Source organism: Takifugu flavidus, chromosome 2, assembly GCF_003711565.1.
Source record: "Takifugu flavidus isolate HTHZ2018 chromosome 2, ASM371156v2, whole genome shotgun sequence".
NCBI lineage: Eukaryota > Metazoa > Chordata > Actinopteri > Tetraodontiformes > Tetraodontidae > Takifugu > Takifugu flavidus.
The window spans coordinates 4,710,409-4,730,315 of record NC_079521.1 but is presented as its reverse complement, the minus strand read 5'-3'; the positions used below and the strand labels follow the sequence as shown (position 1 = coordinate 4,730,315).

Sequence of the window (19,907 nt, the reverse complement as noted above, 5' to 3'; positions counted from 1 at the left end):
CCTCTGTGTCAAAAACAGAAGCAGAGTTTAGTTAAAACGTGAGTGAATTGATAAGAAAACTTGAAATCATCTTGAACAATCATGCTCTGACCAAGAACTCGTGCCACTTTTATTTTTCTGGCTGAAAGAATAGCATGCAAACACTCACAATTTTAAAACAAAAAAAATCCCTTGTCCAAAGTTCTTCCTTCTGCTGGCTTGGCTACAAACATTGAAACAAACTGCATTCATTTTTCTGCCACCTGCCCCACACACCCTTTCACCTTCTTCAATCTCCTCCCCTTCCTTGAGTCCATACAAGAGACAACCGCTTGCAGGTCCTCCCCTTCCTCCTCCTTACTCAGTCCCCTAATCTCCTCCTCTCACTCCCTGCCAACTGCAGTCCCTTTTACATTTTAGGTGTAATTCCAAAATGCCTCACCACAAGTGCATAAAAGTAGCTCTACCTTCACTGCAGCCCCCTCCCCTACCTGACTCCTGGTCATGAACACGTGGGCGTGTGCATGCGTGCACAGCCACACACATACACTCCTAGCGTTGATCCCATTTAGTTAATTACACTAATAAAAAAAAGTGAAATATAGATTATAAGTGCATAAATTGTTGTTAAACTTAGAAATAACAGCAGATTGTGAAAATTACTATGTACACTCACACACCTTCCCATGTCATGTCTCAGAATTTGAAATACATACTGAAGCCTTCTGTGGCTTCTAATAATCCAAGTCACAAATACTGCCACTGTATAAATCAAGCTTTAAAGCACCAAATATGTCATTCAAAGTAAAGTTTATAAAGCTAGAAAATTAAAAAACCATGTGTTCAATTGCCTTATTTGCATGCATTCGCCATGTGCAGTACAATGTCTGCACCTTTTAGCTATTTTCAGCAGGAATCCTCAGCTGTCTTTTGATGACTTCTGAGCCTCATTCAATTCAACAAATTAAACCTACATTAGTGCTTTTCTTTTAAACTATTCCCAAAGCTTCTATCTCCATTCATTTCCTTTCATTTATTGCAATTAAATTATTTTTCTAGTCCTCTTTCAATATCAGATGTCCATTTTCAGCATAACCATTTTTCAGATAAGTGACTTTTATTGTCAGTTGTATTCTGTCAGTATGTAAATGTTACAGGCATGCAAACGCGAAAGAGATTACAATATGTAATGCATTGATAATATAATGCTTCTGTTAGTGTGAATTGTTTAGTTATTGGTGAACAGCGTTCCAATCGGTATTTATGAACATAAAAATAAATTGAACTGTCAGCTGGAGGCCAGTCCCTGGTTGAGCTGTCAGTCAATCGTTTTCTGCACACTCTCTTCTAAATCTGATGACCTCAGCATTTTTCCATTTTAAGGCCAGTGGAGTCCCACTAACTGTAAATCTACAACCCTGGTTGGTAGCAACTGGCGTCTATCCTCGAAACCTCCAGTGGCCAACACGCTCCTTATACGGCCCTCGAGGTGGGACCGCGGGGCTCCATGGGAGGCCAGAACGACAGTTCCATTTATGGCATATGCGTCGGGGGCGCACCCCGTCACTCACGGACATCCCCTGAATCTCGATGGATGGCACCCCTCTTGCCCGTCCTCCCTCCTTCTTGCTGCGCCCCTCTCCTCCCCCAATTCCCCGACCGGGTGGCGTCCTAATATGGCAGAGGGCCGGGATGGGTCCAGTGCTGAGGTTTGTGAATGGTGGAGGTAGGGTATAAAAGATGAACCAGCAACACAAAGAGCCGTAGCTGGTTCAGCAGCAGCACTGGTTGGGTCTTTCTCTCCGAGCCGCAGAAACACTCCTAAGGTAAGACCCTGGAACAGCCCGCTTCTGAAGCTTCTCATCCAGTCTGGTAGCTCAGACTGAGCCGTAACAGAGCTTTCCTGTTTAGTTTTGGGGTTTTTTTCCGTTTAGTTATTGGTTTAGTTTCTTATTTAGGGGGGGAGTGGTTGAGAGAGAGACAGACGGAGATTTTTACTTTACTTTACTAGATACGTGCTGTTTTCATATATTTAATTCACTTGTGATTTTGCACCTAAATTGTCAGATTTTATGGTAATCTGATGTGACTTTTATCATCATCAATGTATTCTTTACACCTATAATGGATGTATAACTCAAGCGTCATGCGTGAAGACTTGCGCATAAATGTGCCGTGGAAGCAATTAGGGCGAAGGACATGTTATATTAAAAATGTTCAGTACACAAGCAATGGCAGTTATTTTATTGGTTAATACATGCAATAAATACACCTAACTTGATATGTAGACAGGTAAGGGTGACCTTAGTAATAAGGATTTATCGGGGAAATTACTTGTGTCATTTATACAATATTTCTGTGTGACTAGGCTGAACTCTTCATCTTCCCCTCTTTTATAGAAGCCACCATGTGTGACGACGATGAGACTACCGCCCTTGTGTGCGACAACGGCTCCGGGCTGGTGAAGGCTGGCTTCGCCGGAGACGATGCCCCCAGGGCCGTGTTCCCCTCTATCGTCGGCCGTCCCCGTCACCAGGTAAACCTCCGACAATATTTATAGCTGACTGGAAGATTTTCTTGTATGCAGTGAATAAGAAAGAGGGCAAAAAAAAAAAATCACAATAGCTTGTAAAGGGAGTATCATAACATATACATTTGAAAACAAAATACATGTATATAGCTAACCCAAAAGTAACATTTTCGTCACATTATTGGACAATCAATAATATGACACTAGTCATGCCATTTTGGTATATATTTTTATCAGCAACCTTTAGACGAAGAGAAACAATCCCTACACTCCTGCTAGGAATTGGCGCATTAGTGATTGGGGCTTTTTACGCAATTTGGGACAGGCAAATGATATGACGTTTTGGCTATTTTTAACGTCGCTCTAACGTTTCTGCACCTCCTCTTTTCCTCTCCCTTCAGGGTGTCATGGTCGGTATGGGTCAAAAGGATTCCTACGTCGGCGATGAGGCTCAGAGCAAGAGAGGTATTCTGACTCTGAAGTACCCCATTGAGCATGGCATCATCACCAACTGGGACGACATGGAGAAGATCTGGCACCACACCTTCTACAACGAGCTGAGAGTGGCCCCCGAGGAGCACCCCACCCTGCTCACAGAGGCCCCCCTGAACCCCAAGGCTAACAGGGAGAAGATGACCCAGATCATGTTTGAGACCTTCAACGTCCCCGCCATGTATGTGGCCATCCAGGCTGTGCTGTCCCTGTACGCTTCCGGCCGTACTACTGGTAAGACTGACAGCTGCATACTGCTGCATATCAGCGTTATAACAGAGACACGAACTATTACACGCAGTAAACAAAACACACCTGGCTTCATTATTACAATTAAATTCTAAACCGTTACAAATAGATCAGATCAACTTGTAGAAACGCACTGACTGAGCAAATAATTCCCATTAGGTCATTGTGGCCTTTTTGCGCATAGCTTTTACGCACGAACGGCCAGCGCTTTAGGGCCGTGTTAAGCTTATCCCTTGTACTCTCAGCTTATGTGCATATTTATGATTCCATTTCATTTGTGTTTCACATATTTACGCTCAAAATCGATGTGTGGATCTGGTGTAAGGGTGAGTTGACTAAACAACCCTAACCCTAACCCTCATTAAGGTATTGTGCTGGATGCTGGTGATGGTGTGACCCACAATGTCCCAGTCTATGAGGGTTACGCTCTGCCCCACGCCATCATGCGTCTGGACCTGGCTGGTCGCGATCTGACCGACTACCTGATGAAGATCCTGACTGAGCGTGGCTACTCCTTCGTGACCACTGGTAAAAATTTTATCGCCGCCCACAATACACTCCGCTTTGAGCCTTGAATATTCTCTGATCAATTTGCCCCTCTACAGCCGAGCGTGAGATCGTGCGTGACATCAAGGAGAAGCTGTGCTACGTGGCTCTGGACTTTGAGAACGAGATGGCCACCGCTGCCTCCTCCTCCTCCCTCGAGAAGAGCTACGAGCTTCCCGACGGGCAGGTCATCACCATCGGTAACGAGAGGTTCCGTTGCCCCGAGACCCTCTTCCAGCCATCCTTCATTGGTAATTGCCTGTGAATTTAGACCACGATAAATACCGATCAGTCCCAGTTACCTGTCCTCGTGTTAACGGCAGTTATTTTACCTGATCAGGTATGGAGTCCGCTGGTATCCACGAGACCGCCTACAACAGCATCATGAAGTGCGACATCGACATCCGTAAGGATCTGTACGCCAACAATGTGCTCTCCGGTGGTACCACCATGTACCCTGGTATTGCTGACCGTATGCAGAAGGAAATCACTGCTCTGGCCCCCAGCACCATGAAGATCAAGGTCAAAATTAGGATACAAAAATAAACTAAAGTAAATTAAAACCGCGGGAATATTGACGGATTTTCCTCATTATCTCTCACTTAGATCATTGCCCCTCCCGAGAGGAAGTACTCCGTCTGGATCGGTGGCTCTATCCTGGCTTCCCTGTCCACCTTCCAGCAGATGTGGATCTCCAAGCAGGAGTACGACGAGGCGGGCCCCAGCATTGTCCACAGGAAGTGCTTCTAAATCCCCCACCTTCTTGTCCAGCTTCTTCATCTTTTGCACCACCAGCTGTCTTGAGACCAGTCGAGAAGGATCAACCTATGCGGCACAGCAACACTCTGCTCTTAATGGACTTTTTGTCTCTGCTATTGACATTCATATGCATTCTTATCCTTTAAAATGTGCATATTTTGTAGCTGTCTGTTGACTGTGTTGTACAGAGAGAGGCTGTGAAAAACCAAAACTGAACCATGCATACACCACAAAAAAATAAATAAAAAAAATAACAACAACATGTTGCCCAACACATGGTAATGTATAACTGTATATACATATTACTAATTAATTAAAGTCCATTATTTGGTATATCAGCCCCTGGCCCTGTTTTCTATCAAAGGAAGGGTATCAGCTGATCTAGAAATGACTGTGACAACGAGCAAAGAATTCTAGATATGTAAATATAAAATAATCAATATACAAAAGTAATTTCTTCGACACATTTCTACTCATAAAGCATTTACGAGAAGAGCCCTGAGTGGTTGTGGACCTGGTCAGTGCCGGACCAAAGAATCGGCTACACCCCCCCCTCTCGACGTTCGTGCAGGATGAGTTTGAGATGGGATTCTTGATCGGTCTGTTGATTGGAGGCTGCTTGATGACAGGGTTAGGCATGCCGTCAAGGTCCAGCAATTTGACTTACCGAGAATGTGTTCGAGCAACAGCAACCCCGCTTTAGACCCATCAAATCTGTCACTTGCGACATCCGACACCTGGCTCTGTATACCGCTGCGCATCTATGAATGTAAGACCGGCCCGCAGACCATCTTTGGACAAAACCAGACCCAGGGGGCATCTCCGCAGCACAGCCTTATATGCATAGAGACACAGCAAGTTGTCGGATTTGAGTTTGCATTTGAGTTGCAGAAGATCCATGCGCCTGCAGCGTGCGTCGAGAAGCGCCGTTCCAGATCATTCAGAGCGGACTGAACTGTCATGTGGCTATAATGAATAACCTTGGATATTTTTACAAGGACACATGTGATGCATTTAAGTTTGTCTAACCCAGAGACAAGAATGCCGCAATGTGTCAATCAATGTGACGTTTGAGGTGGATCAGTTGTACGAAACAAATGTGAAGATTGCCTTCCACAAGAAGAACGTATCATGCAATTTAGCCTATTGTCTGTCTCGTATACAAGAAAGCACTTACAATTTATTTATTTACGTGGTTATTTGCAACCTAAAGTTCATCATCACGCTGACCGTATTACTGACTGCTTCTCCAAGTGGGCGGAGCTAAATGACGTAACCAGCGTGTAAGGCAGCAACTCGATTGCCATCTGTTCAGCACCAGCTTCGGGTGTAATACGATCCCAGAGTAAGTATATTTACTGTATTTAAATTTAGATTCTTAGAGGGGTTGTCTAGTGCTGCCAGAATTTGATTGATTGTCAGAGAGACTTTAAGGCTGCGGTTTATATTAGCCAATACCGACCGGCGATTCTTAATATTACATAAGTTCACGTTGATAAACATTTATGAATTAAATGGTACAACAAATTTTACAACGATTCTGCACAACACAGGAACAGTTTTCGATTTAGTAGCCAGTCGGGTTTTTGTAATATAATCCGATGCCTACGTTTGATAGCCTACGTTAATTGTACGGACATTCAAATGCACCTGTGGGTAGGCCATGTTTTGGAGTAATATGCTAATATAATGGTGGGTTGGTTATTTGCAGCCAACAAACAGTTACTCTTTTAATGCATTATAGCCGACCTTTATTTTGTAGTGGTAGTAAACGGACGTTTACATCGCGAGAACCTATCAGATGACGAGATGTCAGTGTCAACATTCTCGTGAAGTTTCTGCTGTTCACGAGTCAATAAACTGTTCTGAAATTCAACAGAAAATTGCTGTTTTGATTTAGAGTTAATGAAGTTCTGCGTTCAGTCAGACAAACGGCGATTTTTTTCGTCAAGCTCGGCGCTCAGAAGCCAGACTAAGCTAACCGGATGTTATTGGTTGAAGTAAAGCGGAAGTGGAAGTGTCCTGGTTGGAGGGCGACGCCCCCAGATGTTCCATTGGTCCAAACTCTTTTACGTTATATTTAAATATCTGGCGGCGATAACAACCAATTTTTTGAGATGATCTTATGCCTTATATTTGTCTAAAAGACGATTAAAACCAAAAATTGATGACCTGTTCACCTACCAGTTATTGTGCTTAGCAACGTGGCCTTTTACGGTACATTCCTAACCGTTTTTTTCTGATTAGGCGACAACATGGTTACCAGAAGACTCCGTTCGGAGTACATGAAGAAATTTAAAGACCCCAAATGGGAGACCTACAACAAGTGTTATGAGGATACGTTGAAATACAGACTGACCCGCAGGCTGCTTGAGCAAACCCACAACCCCTGGTTCTGGAGAGGCTCCGATACTGACTCAGATTCCGGAGGAAGAAGCCCCCTGTCTCTCTCGAAAGTGAGACCAGAGGCCCACACGGAGGCGTGTGGCGACCGACTGGGGCCTGACCCAATGGTACCAAGGCTTCCCCTTCAAGATGAGTTAGAAGAGGTCCAAATGTCAGCTCCCCATTTGGTAATTAATGGTGAAACCGGTGCCAGAGGGACACAAGCGCAAGAGGAGAGAGTCTGCAACGGAGGCAAACAGTTAACGATAACTAAAAATCAAAAAGGTAATTCCAGAAATTCTACACATTTATTTAGAGCTTCTGATATAGTTTTTAAGAAATTTTGTTTTTATGCCACCAGAAATTTCCTGCATTACAATTTTGACAGATATTTTGTTTTTATAAGGTAATTGAAAGATTACTGTATTGTTTTTTTCTCCATTATTTTCTGCAAATGAAAAGAGAGTTATTGAGGGTATATAAATGTGTATGCAGATATATATTTTTTATCTCAGAATTTCTCAGTTGAAATTTGAATATGGACCTGAACTCAAGGATAAACCAAAACAAAGCCCAAATAATTCTGGAAAAAAAAGAAATAGGATGCATCATTTACATTTAAGGACTTAAATGTTTTCCAAACTTGTGCTTTATCAAATCCTATAAACTTTCAAAATGACAAAGTAAAATCCCATTTTCATTTAAATTGATATTTTAATCATCTTTCCATCATGCAGAGTTTCGATTTAATTTTGATATTTTCAGATTCAGATTCCTTTATTTGTCCCACACAGGGAAATGCAACAGCAGAAAATTTTAGTATTTTATCTGTTCTCATTGTAGAAAAAGAAGCAGGTCAAACCAAACAGACTCAACCCTCAAAGTTCTCAAAGCGCTCCTGGCGGGTAAGTGCTGCATCCACACAGCAGCGCAGGGAGGAGAGTATGCACAGAAGACATCCTTTTGCTCTCTATGGTTCAGGGGAGAAGGACGCAAGCATGGCAGGTAGAAAGACACATAATGTTTGCCCTGCAGCTTCAACCCGCGAGGTAAGCTCCCTGGGCGTACCACTGTGTGACAAAGTGGCGTTGTGGCTGAATCTTATGGTTATTCATCTCCTTCTCCCCCTGGTAGATCCACGAATCTGCTCTTCGTGCCAAGACCAGACGGGAAGTGGAACGTCAGATCCAAATTCAGAGGGCGGAGTGCCGGAGAGCCAAATCTGCTGATCTGGTCAAAGCAAGAAAGGTGGTGCAGCCAGAATTTAACCCCTGGCTGACGGAGTACATGCGCTGCTTCTCTGTACGTTCTCGTTAGGACACAAACACAGAAGCAGGTTTACTGTTTAAAAATGTAAAGGTTAAGCCATCATTTTCTGTAAAACACAGAAGGTGCTGGTATGGAGTACAGCCTTGTGCTCCAACTGTGCATCATTCTCTCATTCAACACATTAACTGACAAAAAAAAAAACTTTAACCACATGAATACTCATTTTACGGGATAGAGAAAATAAATGTGAATAAAGTGTAATGGAACCAACATTGTCCCTTTAAAGAGAGGCCACATGGAATGTAACATGTATTCACACTAAGTCGCCATGGAATCCCACAATACAGAATAGCATGTGTGAATACATGTAGCTGTTTTCTTATGGGCAATTCTGATTAATAATGACCAAATATGAACACTGAGCAGTGCAGTTTGCTCATATATTTAACAGGAAATGATCACAACTTTTGTTGATAACGTTCATCGATGCCCTTTGTGAAATTGAGAGGCTTTTTAGCCAATTTAGCGTCTGGAATCCTGTTTAAATGTTTATGTAAGCATCTGTTTTTAAGGGTGGAGGACTGCAACACTGAAGTGAGGTTTACACCAACAGGGAAAATCTGTACAAACTACGGTATGTTTTCACCTTAAATACTTTTATGTATTATTGGCTTAAAGTAGAGAAGTCACCACATTTATCATTGCTGTGTGTGTTTGCCATCATTCATCATTCTGGTGATATGAATGTGTGAAATTAGTGAAAAGGTGTGATTTTGACTGTGAAGATTTACATTTTAGGGGCACTTTTCAATATTTTTCCATCATACTAACTTGGGATCTGTGCTTATTTTGCTGAACTGTGGTTTAAGCTTTTTGGTTAAAGCTGATTATGCAACATGAGGCTTAATGTTCAACAGTTCCTGTGTAATTTATGTGAACATAAATGGTGCTTTTGTTTCACTAGCCTGAATTTCACTCATGCTATAGGTCAATCAGGCTTTTATTAGTTCCACTTCTAACTACATGTGTACCACAAAGAGTTTTTGGTGTTTATATACTGTTTTTCCTAAATGAAATTTTATTTAATGACTTATTTCTTTTTTTTAATGTTCCAACTTGGCCTTTTATTTCAGAATTAAAACTGATTTCTGATTGTTTCAACAGTTCAGTCCGTGGATGTGAATTAATGTGCAATATTACTCTTAAAATTTGAAAAGTTATCATGGTGGAACTATAGTGATCTGTGAACTCATTCTTTAATATTTTTTCAGTAACTGATACCAATCATTAATTGAAAGTCTCTCTGCCTCCCTCTCATTAAACTGTGCTGTCTCACTGTAGGTCGCTTTGGACAAAAGCATCAGCAAAAAGACACATTAGGGTTGTTTCAAGTGTGCTGCTTTAGTCACCTGTACTGACGGTTTAACAGGTGTAACAGCGGAGGAAAGAGGTTAAACATCATAGTGTGTTTTAACTGTTAAATCTCTGACTGTAAAAACTGTATCACACCTTACACAAACATGTTTGAAGAAGCTGCTGTATGTATTCTTCTTTATTTTAAAAACATATGCTTTTATCATACACGATAACCTAAAAATCCATGTTAGTAATTAAGACAGAAACTGATATACATAAGTAAAAACAAACAGCAGGACAGCAAACACAAAATGGCAAACTAATGTGGCTGGAATCATGTCTGATATTGTACAGTGGTGTGAGTGTGCTCAACTGCTGAGCTGAATACATCAGGAGGAAAGGAGGAAAAAATAAATTATACACAGGAAAGTGAAACACAGCTGATTAAGTCATGAAATAATAATTTAAAATGGTTTTATAGCATAGTTAAAACTATTATGTCAGTATTAGCGCACTGGTGGCAGTAGTTAAGTGGGAAAGTCACATAAATAGAAAATATTTTGAACTCAGAGACAGGAGTCAGTGTTTCAAATCCTTTAGAAGAGGAGAAGTGTTAAATTGACTAGAAATGAATGGACAGAATATAATCCATACCATCTTCTCTGATCATCGAGAGTATAATACAAACGGCCAATGACAAGAAACCAATAATAACACAGGATCACAGGACATCAGCTGATATGATCTCTCATTCAATATGCATTTAAGAGCTCTTCAGAAATTAATGCTGCCATAAAACATGCTTTGTTCTCTATACAGAAACTGTACAGTGTGTAAATTGCTGAGGCGAGGTTTAAAGGCAGCTGTTAATTGTCTTGTAAAAACACACCTGCCTGAAACACACGCACAGCTACATCCGCAGTTCTGAAGAGACCTGGTCTGCCAACTAGCACCCACACTCCTGGGTGCTCTGTGGCTGAGCACGGCGGGGGGAGCGAAGCTGGCGTAACGCTGCATCACCATATTGGATTCCTGAGCCCATCCTCTCTGGATCCAATTCACCTGGAAATTTGACCAGATTAGTTTGGTCTTTCAAAAGTTTGCAACGTTTTTGTCAATAAGAGCTTGTGAATATTTTCGGACATCTGAACTTCTCTAATTGGGTGACACAGAATTTAGCTTATATAGTCTAGATGAGAAGACCTCCAGGGTGAGGGTTTTTATGTCAGCAGGAGAAGATCAGACCTACCTGACTCTATCTTGTTCAGGATCTTCCGAGCACACTGGACAAAGGCCTCTTCAACATTTTCTCCTGTCAACGCGCTGGTCTCCAGGAACATTAGCTCTAACAAACAAACACACACATAAGACATTTATATGAACACATTTAGGCCACCTTTACTCTGGAGATCTTATAGAATCTAAAATCTACAAATTTACCAAAAAAAATGGAAAATGGAATGGAAAATTAAAATAACACCGCAGTTTGGATTCTTATATACTGTAGATGTAATATGCACATGTGGCCATGAGATGGGTTTGTTCTCAAGGCCTCCAAATTTATAGTTTTACTTAAAATCACTCCTAAAATCCCAGAATATTCTGTTTCCATGTGTACCATTCTCCTGAGCAAAGCGGGAAGCTTCGAGAAAGGTGACCTCTCTGTCAGCGTCCAGGTCCTTCTTATTTCCACAAAGGATGATGACGATGTTCTGACTGGCCAGCATCCTGGCATCACTCAGCCATGTGGTCAGAGCATTGTATGTCTCTCGACTGCAAACCACAAGGCAAGATTTTGAAAGGGAGTATAGGTTGATTTGTGTCCTTAAATATCAGTCTGAATATATTCTTTAATTGGCCAATTTACCTTGTAATATCATAGACCAACAGAGCACCCGCTGCTCCTCTGTAGTAACTCCTGGTTACAGACCTGACAAAAAACAATAAAACCATGAAATGTTATTCAGATTTTGGAGATTAAAGCTGCCAACAGGTCAACTGCGAAAGTGATGTAATATTTTCCCTACCTAAACCTTTCTTGACCTGCAGTGTCCCAAATCTGCAGTTTGACCATTTTACTGACTACATTGATGATCTTGGAACCAAACTCCACTCCAATTGTATGATTGGATTCATCCTTAACTAAAAAAAAAACGCATCAAAAATACTTAGAAGTGTTTTAACAGAAGTTTTGATTCAATCACTATAGATCACGTCATTTTAACTACACAATAATGAATGGTGTGCAGCAGCTTTAAGACTCACATCTCTTCTCTATGAACTGATGCAGGAGGCAGGATTTACCCGTTCCAGCATTGCCAATCACCAGAAATTTAAACAGGAAATCTGAAACACAAGTGCAGCAATAACATTACACTGACAACATAAATCTTTCGTTTTAGATTTATTCACAAAAGGCCGTCTTTTATATGCTTAGAAGAAGGTTTTCGATCAGTAAATGTTCACTAATGATTACTACAATATATATTCATTTATATGGTTGTGCAAATATTTCCCCATATGTTTATTCTGAAGAGTTGCAACATTGTATTAATGTATCACAATAATTACTTTATTCACAATAATAAGTCAGGAAATGTTCACTAAGAAAGAGGTCCGTTTATAGGACATTCATTGCAGCTCCATCATCCACAGCCGAGACAGAAATGTACCCTGGCCCAGACTGTCTTTTGCAAGGACGCGTAGGCTTGCAGCCTGTCTATGAGGTGACCGTAAAGTCTACAATAACCTAGCTATTATTTAACGCATCGATGGGACATTTTTCCAAGGTCAACAACCGTCATCAACGGTGGTTAGCCTGTCAGTTACACATGAAAGATGAGGGGAAAAAAAGCTTTCTTGGCACCCCTGCTCCATCTTCAAAATTCCCAGTGTTACAGAAGACTGTTATTGGGTTTATATTTTTCTTTTTTCTTTTTTAATAACAGCCATCTTACCGTATGACTCCGACATCGCCAAGGTGGCGTTTTTACGGCAAATAGAAAAACTGGAGAAATGCAAATAGATTGGCGTTAGCTAGCTAAACAAAACTGTCCTGCCAGATTCCAGCTGATTTTACCCCTGACTTCCTGATTGGGGTTCGTGCTTTCAAAATAAAAGCAATTTGCCAAGTATTGCAGCATCGATTGTTTGTTTTGTAGCGCTGTCCAGCTACTAAATTCTGGTACAAACAACTGTTGTTCAATTTCAGATGAGCACTATATGTCTATTGATCTTTTGATCACAGTCTATGTATATGAAATAGAATACAGACAAAATACAAAATTTGACGAGGTATTTATGAGTTCATTTCAGCCTTTCCTCCAAGCCGAAAGGTCGCGCTAACCTATTTTCTAGCTACCAATAAACCACACCAGAAGAAGAAAACGAAGGCTGATAGCTAACTTAGCCGCAGGGATTGTACAGTGAAATATGGCTACTGTGCTCCCTGTTAGGCCACCCTGTGACAGCAACCCCGCTACTCCCGGAGCACAGTCTGAAAAGGTGAATTGTGTACAGCGATGATGAGCAGTATTTGGTTTTCAGACAGTATGGGAGCTTACTCGGCAAGCTGCTTCTTTATGCGACACCGTGGTCCAGATGTCAATCGCTTGCGTCGTTAGCATTACCGCTTTGTTTTCAAATGAGTTACATTAAAGAAAAAAATCAATTAATTCACATCGTTTTTGTGGCATTGATAAACAAGGTTAAAATCCACCCACCCATTTGGCAGCTATAACTTTAGCATCCCCAGTACTTTGCAAACTTCATACAAGTTTTACAGAATTTGTGTGTGTGTGTGTATGTATGTATATCATATACTGTTGAAAAATGGCAACAAATTAAGAAAAAAATAGTTTTACAGTATTTGAACTTGTTTTCTATTCTTTATTTTGGATACATATTGAGGAATTAAGATAGCTGGTGGTTAGTAAGACCGTAGTTAATTATAAATTAAATTGAAATTATACTGAGGAAATATATTTTAATGTGAATATTCAATTAATAAAATAATTTTCATGTTCAGGAGGATATACTAGAAGATGAGTCCAATGATGGGAGCCAGCCTCTCAAGAGACGGAGAATGGGTTCAGGTGATAGCTCACGAAGCTTCGATACCTCGAGCCAAGACCTTGGGTAGGTTGCTAGGAAATCTGTGGAGACTGATAGATCAATCAGTTTTATTACTATCTGCTAATATTAACTGGATTTATACATTACCCCTTCATAAATTAAGATTAAAATAGACTATACCAATAATTTGGGCCTATTACCTTGAAATCCATCTTGTATGCACTTGCTAAAACCTCCATTCCCCTTCCAGCCTGACATATTTCCCAGCAGAAAATCTGACAGAGTACAAGTGGCCTCCAGATGACACAGGAGAGTATTACATGCTGCAGGAACAAGTCAGCGAGTACCTGGGAGTCACTTCTTTTAAGAGGAAATATCCAGGTAAGGAAGAAACACTGAGAAGAAACACTGTTCATCAATACAGCTGCCGTTTTGTAAAGAAAACACCATTTAACACTGTAGCACTTCAAGAGTGTGTTACAATTATTATGCATGAGAATACTGGTTGAGTTAGTAAGTCATACTAGAAGAAAAGTCATTTATTAATTCCCACATGGTAAATAACTGTTTTTAAACTCTTTTGAGTACACACACATTAAGTAATATACATGAATGTATAAAGTACATCTGAACATGCACATACACTGCACTCCACTGGTGTTCAGAGTATCTGAATAGTGATGTTTCCTGACACTTGTCCTTGCTGCTGTGTAGATTTGGAGCGAAGAGATTTGTCTCACAAAGAAAAGCTGTATCTGCGAGAACTGAATGTCATTACTGAGACCCAGTGTACTTTGGGTAAGCGCATCATCTTGGACACAAAATGTTTCAATATGGCTAAGGTACAATATGTGATATCAGTGTGTTCCCTTTTTTCAGGTCTTACAGCTCTACGGAGTGATGAGGTGATAGATCTGATGATAAAGGAATATCCCACCAAACACGCTGAGTATTCAGTTATATTGCAAGAGAGAGAACGACAGAGGATAGCTAAAGAATACTCCGTAAGTAATATACAAATGGGATCTATCAGTGTTTGCTTTCAGCAGCTACCAGTAGTTGGCACCAATGTGTACATGTCTGCAGCAAATGCAACAGCAGAACCTCCAGAAGGTGGAAGCCAGCAAGGTTCCAGAGTACATAAAGAAAGCAGCTAAAAAAGCTGCAGAATTCAACAGCAACTTCAACAGGGAGCGTATGGAAGAGAGGAGAGCTTACTTTGACCTCCAGACACATGTGAGTGCATACTGTAGTCATAAAAAGGTGTTTCTCCTTAAAAATCTCAAGATCTAAATGTCCACCTGGCTCATGAATGTCCATGTCCTGTCCATGAATTTTTAAAGGTTAAATTTGTGTTTCATTCACTCAATTACATGGGGTTTGGTAATCTTTCTCAGATTATCCAGGTCCCTCAGGGAAGATTCAAGGTGCTGGCACCAGAGTTAACAAGGACAGGACCCTATCCTGTAGCCTTGATACCAGGACAGTTCCAGGAATACTACAAAAGGTATATTACATGTTTAGGCTGATGCTTTTGGAGGCTTTTGTTACCCATTGTGCTGTGTATTATTTCTAATATATCACTGTTTTATATAACAAACAGATACACTCCAAATGAACTGCGGTACTTACCACTGAATACCGCTTTGTATGAGCCTCCACTTGACCCAGACCTGCCTGCCTTGGACTCTGAACCTGACTCAGATGATGCCGAGGATGGAAACGATGAGAAAAAGAAAAACAACTCATCAGTAAGATACATATCTTGCAATTATTATAAGTCGACACAGATATAAATTCTAAAATGTCATATTATCCCCCCCCCATCCCCTGCCTGTTTTCCTCTACAGGACAGTTCTTCTGGAAATGCATCTGACATGGAGAGCCAGGAGGGAGGAGGTGGACATGGTCACAAGTTCAAGGGCAAAGAGGGTAGTCATCGTCACTCTGCCTCCCACAAACCTGCCACAGGCTACAAGGTAGAGGACAAAACCACCTGAACTCTCCTCCAACAACAGCAGCAGTACTGTACTCCCCCTCCTCTTATTTTTACTATTTACTTACTTCATCCATTTTGCCACCCTTCCCTACTTTCTTCCCTTTCTCTGACTTCTACATGTTGTCAGCTTTTTAGCTGTGGTGACTTTGTAGACAGACAGCATGTGCGGCACAGAGCCACACTGTGGGGTTCCTTCGTCCCATTTTTTATTTTTACTATTACTGTGTGGTTCATTGCACCCCCACGTTGCTGAGCAATAAGAACATTGTAAAGGAACAGTTTCTTGTTTCTGATTCTCTGCACTTTCATTTTTGGTTTTTTTTCCCCCCTCTCTTTTGGAATGTCTTCAAAATGACTCTTGTTGGTCCTGACTTGTCACAAAAAATACTTCCAAGACAAGTAGGATGACATTTTGGCTGCTAGTTTTTAAGTTTTTGAAAAGAAAATACTTTTTGTTTAAAGTCATAGAAATATAAACTGCACACAATTTGTGATGGAACATTTATATCTGAAATGTAGAATGCACCTAAGCCCGTGTGTTGGAATAATATACTTGGTTTTATACATGGTTATTTACTGTTAAATGTTGAATATGGGGTTTAGCTGACCTTGTAGAGGTTAGAACTAGCTGACCTTGTTCACACTTTGGCTGAGCTGAGCCAGAAGTAGCCTGTAAGCCATGGATCAGTCATAGCATGTTTATGGGTCAGGTCGAATAATGAGACTAAACACTATCTTCGAGAAATACTGTCTATCTTCCACTGCCAACATTTTTCAAGGATAAAGTTCAGCATCTAGAAAATGCTGTATCACCATTTGCATGATGGTTGCAGGTAAGTCTGGTGGATTCAGCTCAGCTATGCGGTGTGGGTTTGGTCTTTTTTTAGAACTTGTTTCAGAGAGTTATCAATATATTTGTGTTTTAGCTATGACCTGATTTTTTTTTAACTTTTATCCAAGATAAAACTTTTGATGCACAGAACATGGCACAATAGCAGCCAGAATTTAGTAAAATTGGTGACTAAAAAAAAATTCCTGTACTCTACAGAAATACATTCTGTACTTCTGTTAAATCAGTCAAAGCAGATCTTGGTAGATAAAAGATTTACCCATTTCTAGGGAGTTTCTTTTCAAACATACAAGATGTAACAGCAGACTTTAAATAACTGGACTCCTGTCTGTCCTGGCTGTGTGACTGCATAATAACAACTTTCCTTTAGTGTATGTGCAGCAGTTAAAGAGGACTTTGGTGTTTTGCATTCAGCCCATGAATAAAAACAAATTATTAGAATGTAACTATATTGGCTTTGCTTCTGTAGACAGATATTCAGAATATAACACATATGGGATTATATTTATAGTTTGAAAACTGTATTTAAGCTATTATATTAACATGACAGGTTCATCTTAATTATTTACATTTTAATTAATACAATGTGTATAATGTATCAGTTACATCACTGATGTTATCAACTGCTTCTAACATTACTTATGATTATTCCTTGCTCTGTCTACCTTTGGTCACACAAGGTTTGCATAGTTTTGAACAGTGACACACACCACAGTTAACAAAAATATTTAGATCATACCGAAAGTGACATTCATATCGTCCCATTATCAAGTTCTGGATTCAATCAGATGAAGTACTTATGTTTAGATATCTCATTTAAAGACATGTCGTGGCATTAATGTTGTTTGGATGTCCTCCGTATGATGAAGAATGCAGGTCTGAATGGCAGTTTTGACCATCATTTTACACATTACAAAGTATTACCGGTAACCTGAAATTTAATGTGTGTTTTTCTGTATATTTGCAGGGAGTTGTCATGAACTTTTGCACATGGGGATGAAACCCTTTCTCATTTCTGTCTCTGGCTGCTGTTTATATTCTTTTAGGCTTCTGCCTTTTTTTCCCCCTATTTAGGCTGGAATTCCCATTTGTGTCTCATATACCCACTCAGTAAACTCCGTTTTGCTGCTTTAGTACCTCTCATTTTTAGTTAAACAGTTAAACGTCTTTAACGCTGTTCTGCTCTGTGCACTCCTCTGTGACTCATTGAATTGAAGGTATTTTATTTAGAAATCCAAACCTTAGATATTCATATCTGTTCGTGTTGAAATTTTGTTAATTTTCTCTCTAATAAATCATATCAAAGAAATTATGAATTTACTTATAGCCCATACTTGTACCACAATCTGCATTCATTAATTTATGAAGAAATCTGATGTTTAAAAGCTCAATAATTTGAGTTTTGAAGTGTCAGGAGAGTCACTCCTCTTACAATGACATAGCAGCTCTGTGAGTCATTGTGTTGTTTCAGTAAACATTTTGATCATGTATTGTCCATGACTACAGGATACTTCTGGTTTTTATAGCATTATTCTGCCCTTGCAGCCTAAGGTCATTCCCAGTGCTATATGTGGCATTTGCCAGAAGGGTAGAGAGGCTAACAAGAGGGGGAGACCAGAAGCTCTTATTCATTGCTCCCAGTGTGATAACAGTGGTAAGTAACTGCCAGTTTGGAAGCATCCTTGTCAATTTTTCTAGATTTATGTATAAATGGTCCAAACTAGAATAAAAGCAGTCATCGTGAAACTGTTGGCAAGAAAAAACTATTGTTCAATAAACCTTACCTAATATTTTAATGAACATTGTGTTTGTGTGTTCTGGAAAATAGTCAGTTTAGATTTAAATTAAGTAAAAGACAGCTTTAGGATTAGATCAAAGTTTTATTTTAAAGCGTATGCACTGCCGTCTGACATGCTTATTTTTGGTCTCTTACTTTGTTTTATATATATTTGCTTCTGTGAATGTAAAATCATTTCTGTATACTTTAGGCCATCCATCCTGCTTGGACATGAGTGGGGAACTGGTGTCTGTCATCCAAACATACAGCTGGCAGTGTATGGAGTGTAAGACCTGCACTGTGTGTCAGCAGCCTCACCATGAGGATGAGATGATGTTCTGCGACAAATGTGACCGAGGGTACCACACCTTCTGCGTGGGAATGGACTCCATACCCACAGGTACGTGGAGATATGCGTGGTTTATGATGGTCATAGACATCAGGAATGATGACAATGCTTTGTGTGGTAAAGTTAATGTGCAATTCGTATATCTCCACAGGTCTTTGGGTTTGTCAGGTCTGTGACAACAATGTGAACACAACAGAGAAGAAGGGAGCAGCCAAAACTCCCAAGAAAGCCAAATCCATTAGAAAATGATCTGTCTTGGTCGGACTCTTCAAAAGGCCCAAATTACATTTTAACTATCATAGAAGCTTGAGTGTTTTATAAAAAATAATTGTCAAAAAAACCCCAAAAACAATCAAGTCCTTGTGCTTTAATTCTTGCTGTTACCTTCCCTTTTTTATGATTTTGGACAATACAACCAACACTGGATTAAGATTATAATTTATTTTCTTTCTATGAAATATCAAAGGTAAAGCATGTCAAAAGCAGAGAGCTTGGGAAAAACAATTTACCAATGATGCGCACCATCATTTAGTTCTGTTGAATAGTCACTTTAAAGTTTGTATTAACCACTAATGTTTTATTGTTTTGTTTTTACTATTTTCACTTCTTATAACATTTCAGTTTCCAATTAAGAGTTTGATGGGAATCTGCCTAAGTTGTTAAAAAAATGGTGCTTCTTGTATTTATGTTAACAAATCTGATATAATTGAGCCTTGATCTTTGTGTTGTGTATCTTTCAATAAACACTTTTAGTTGGCTTCAATTTAATGATGCAATTACAGCAATTAGTTGTCTTGTTTTAATATTTGTTTGCTGTGGTGCTTGTGATCCTGTGTAATTTATCTCATTTTAGACATTGGTATTATGGATCTGTCCGAATTAATTTTGAAATTTACAGCTAATTGGAATTTGTTTAGTTGGTAGTGCACTGTACAGTAATTGCGACTGGAAGACGAATATCACCTGTTAGATATTTTTGCAACCAAGATATGTTTATATTTTGTATTTATGTAGGTGGTTTGAGGAGTCACTGAATAAAGAACTTTCTTCATTGCAAATGATTCTTGACTCGTTAAACTACGAAATATTTCAGTCTAGAATTTCTTCTAATTCAGGGAAGTCATTTTCATAATTTCTGATGTGTTTGAAGTGCACATTTTTCGTGTTTAGAGTAGGGTTCCACAAACCACGGTCCCCGGGCCACTTCCTGCCCGCCGAACAAGTGGAGTAGCCAAATTAGCGATCCCTAACAATCCCTCTATACTTACTTATTTTTTAAAGCATTTTATTATA

General features: G+C 39.9%; 4 protein-coding genes across 9 annotated transcripts; 3 read left to right on the top strand and 1 right to left on the bottom strand.

Moving 5' to 3' along the window:
• Nucleotides 1–1,639: 1,639 nt before the first annotated feature.
• acta1b (actin alpha 1, skeletal muscle b) lies at nucleotides 1,640–4,893 on the top strand. Its single transcript, XM_057020962.1, has 7 exons — nucleotides 1,640–1,805; nucleotides 2,379–2,515; nucleotides 2,911–3,235; nucleotides 3,617–3,778; nucleotides 3,856–4,047; nucleotides 4,137–4,318; nucleotides 4,403–4,893. The coding sequence occupies exons 2-7, from the start codon at nucleotides 2,387–2,389 to the stop codon at nucleotides 4,544–4,546; spliced, it is 1,134 nt and encodes a 377-aa protein (XP_056876942.1). The 5' UTR covers nucleotides 1,640–1,805; nucleotides 2,379–2,386; the 3' UTR covers nucleotides 4,547–4,893.
• Nucleotides 4,894–5,220: 327 nt separating this feature from the next.
• On the top strand, nucleotides 5,221–9,746 carry ccsapb (centriole, cilia and spindle-associated protein b). Of its 6 annotated transcripts, none has more exons than XM_057017996.1 (7): nucleotides 5,221–5,900; nucleotides 6,803–7,225; nucleotides 7,784–7,845; nucleotides 7,922–7,989; nucleotides 8,075–8,188; nucleotides 8,782–8,843; nucleotides 9,551–9,746. In XM_057017996.1, exons 2-7 carry the CDS (start codon nucleotides 6,811–6,813, stop codon nucleotides 9,625–9,627), a joined length of 798 nt encoding a protein of 265 aa, XP_056873976.1. In that variant the 5' UTR covers nucleotides 5,221–5,900; nucleotides 6,803–6,810; the 3' UTR covers nucleotides 9,628–9,746. The 6 variants fall into 6 exon arrangements, 5 of the variants coding, with proteins under 5 accessions (XP_056873976.1, XP_056873944.1, XP_056873991.1 ...); XR_008947576.1 differs by having other exon boundaries at nucleotides 5,231–5,900; nucleotides 8,075–8,242; XM_057017964.1 differs by having other exon boundaries at nucleotides 5,230–5,900; nucleotides 7,784–7,989; nucleotides 8,075–8,242.
• On the bottom strand, nucleotides 9,744–12,679 carry rab4a (RAB4a, member RAS oncogene family). Its single transcript, XM_057018021.1, has 7 exons — nucleotides 12,523–12,679; nucleotides 11,831–11,911; nucleotides 11,593–11,707; nucleotides 11,433–11,495; nucleotides 11,184–11,338; nucleotides 10,815–10,910; nucleotides 9,744–10,627 (listed from the first exon to the last, which is right to left on the bottom strand). The coding sequence occupies exons 1-7, from the start codon at nucleotides 12,536–12,538 to the stop codon at nucleotides 10,512–10,514; spliced, it is 642 nt and encodes a 213-aa protein (XP_056874001.1). The 5' UTR covers nucleotides 12,539–12,679; the 3' UTR covers nucleotides 9,744–10,511.
• Nucleotides 12,680–12,876: 197 nt separating this feature from the next.
• On the top strand, nucleotides 12,877–19,672 carry phf10 (PHD finger protein 10). The gene is made up of 12 exons (XM_057017952.1): nucleotides 12,877–13,069; nucleotides 13,593–13,702; nucleotides 13,890–14,020; nucleotides 14,354–14,437; nucleotides 14,519–14,643; nucleotides 14,726–14,875; nucleotides 15,037–15,146; nucleotides 15,243–15,390; nucleotides 15,490–15,618; nucleotides 18,034–18,142; nucleotides 18,477–18,665; nucleotides 18,766–19,672. The coding sequence occupies exons 1-12, from the start codon at nucleotides 12,998–13,000 to the stop codon at nucleotides 18,861–18,863; spliced, it is 1,455 nt and encodes a 484-aa protein (XP_056873932.1). The 5' UTR covers nucleotides 12,877–12,997; the 3' UTR covers nucleotides 18,864–19,672.
• Nucleotides 19,673–19,907: the final 235 nt, after the last annotated feature.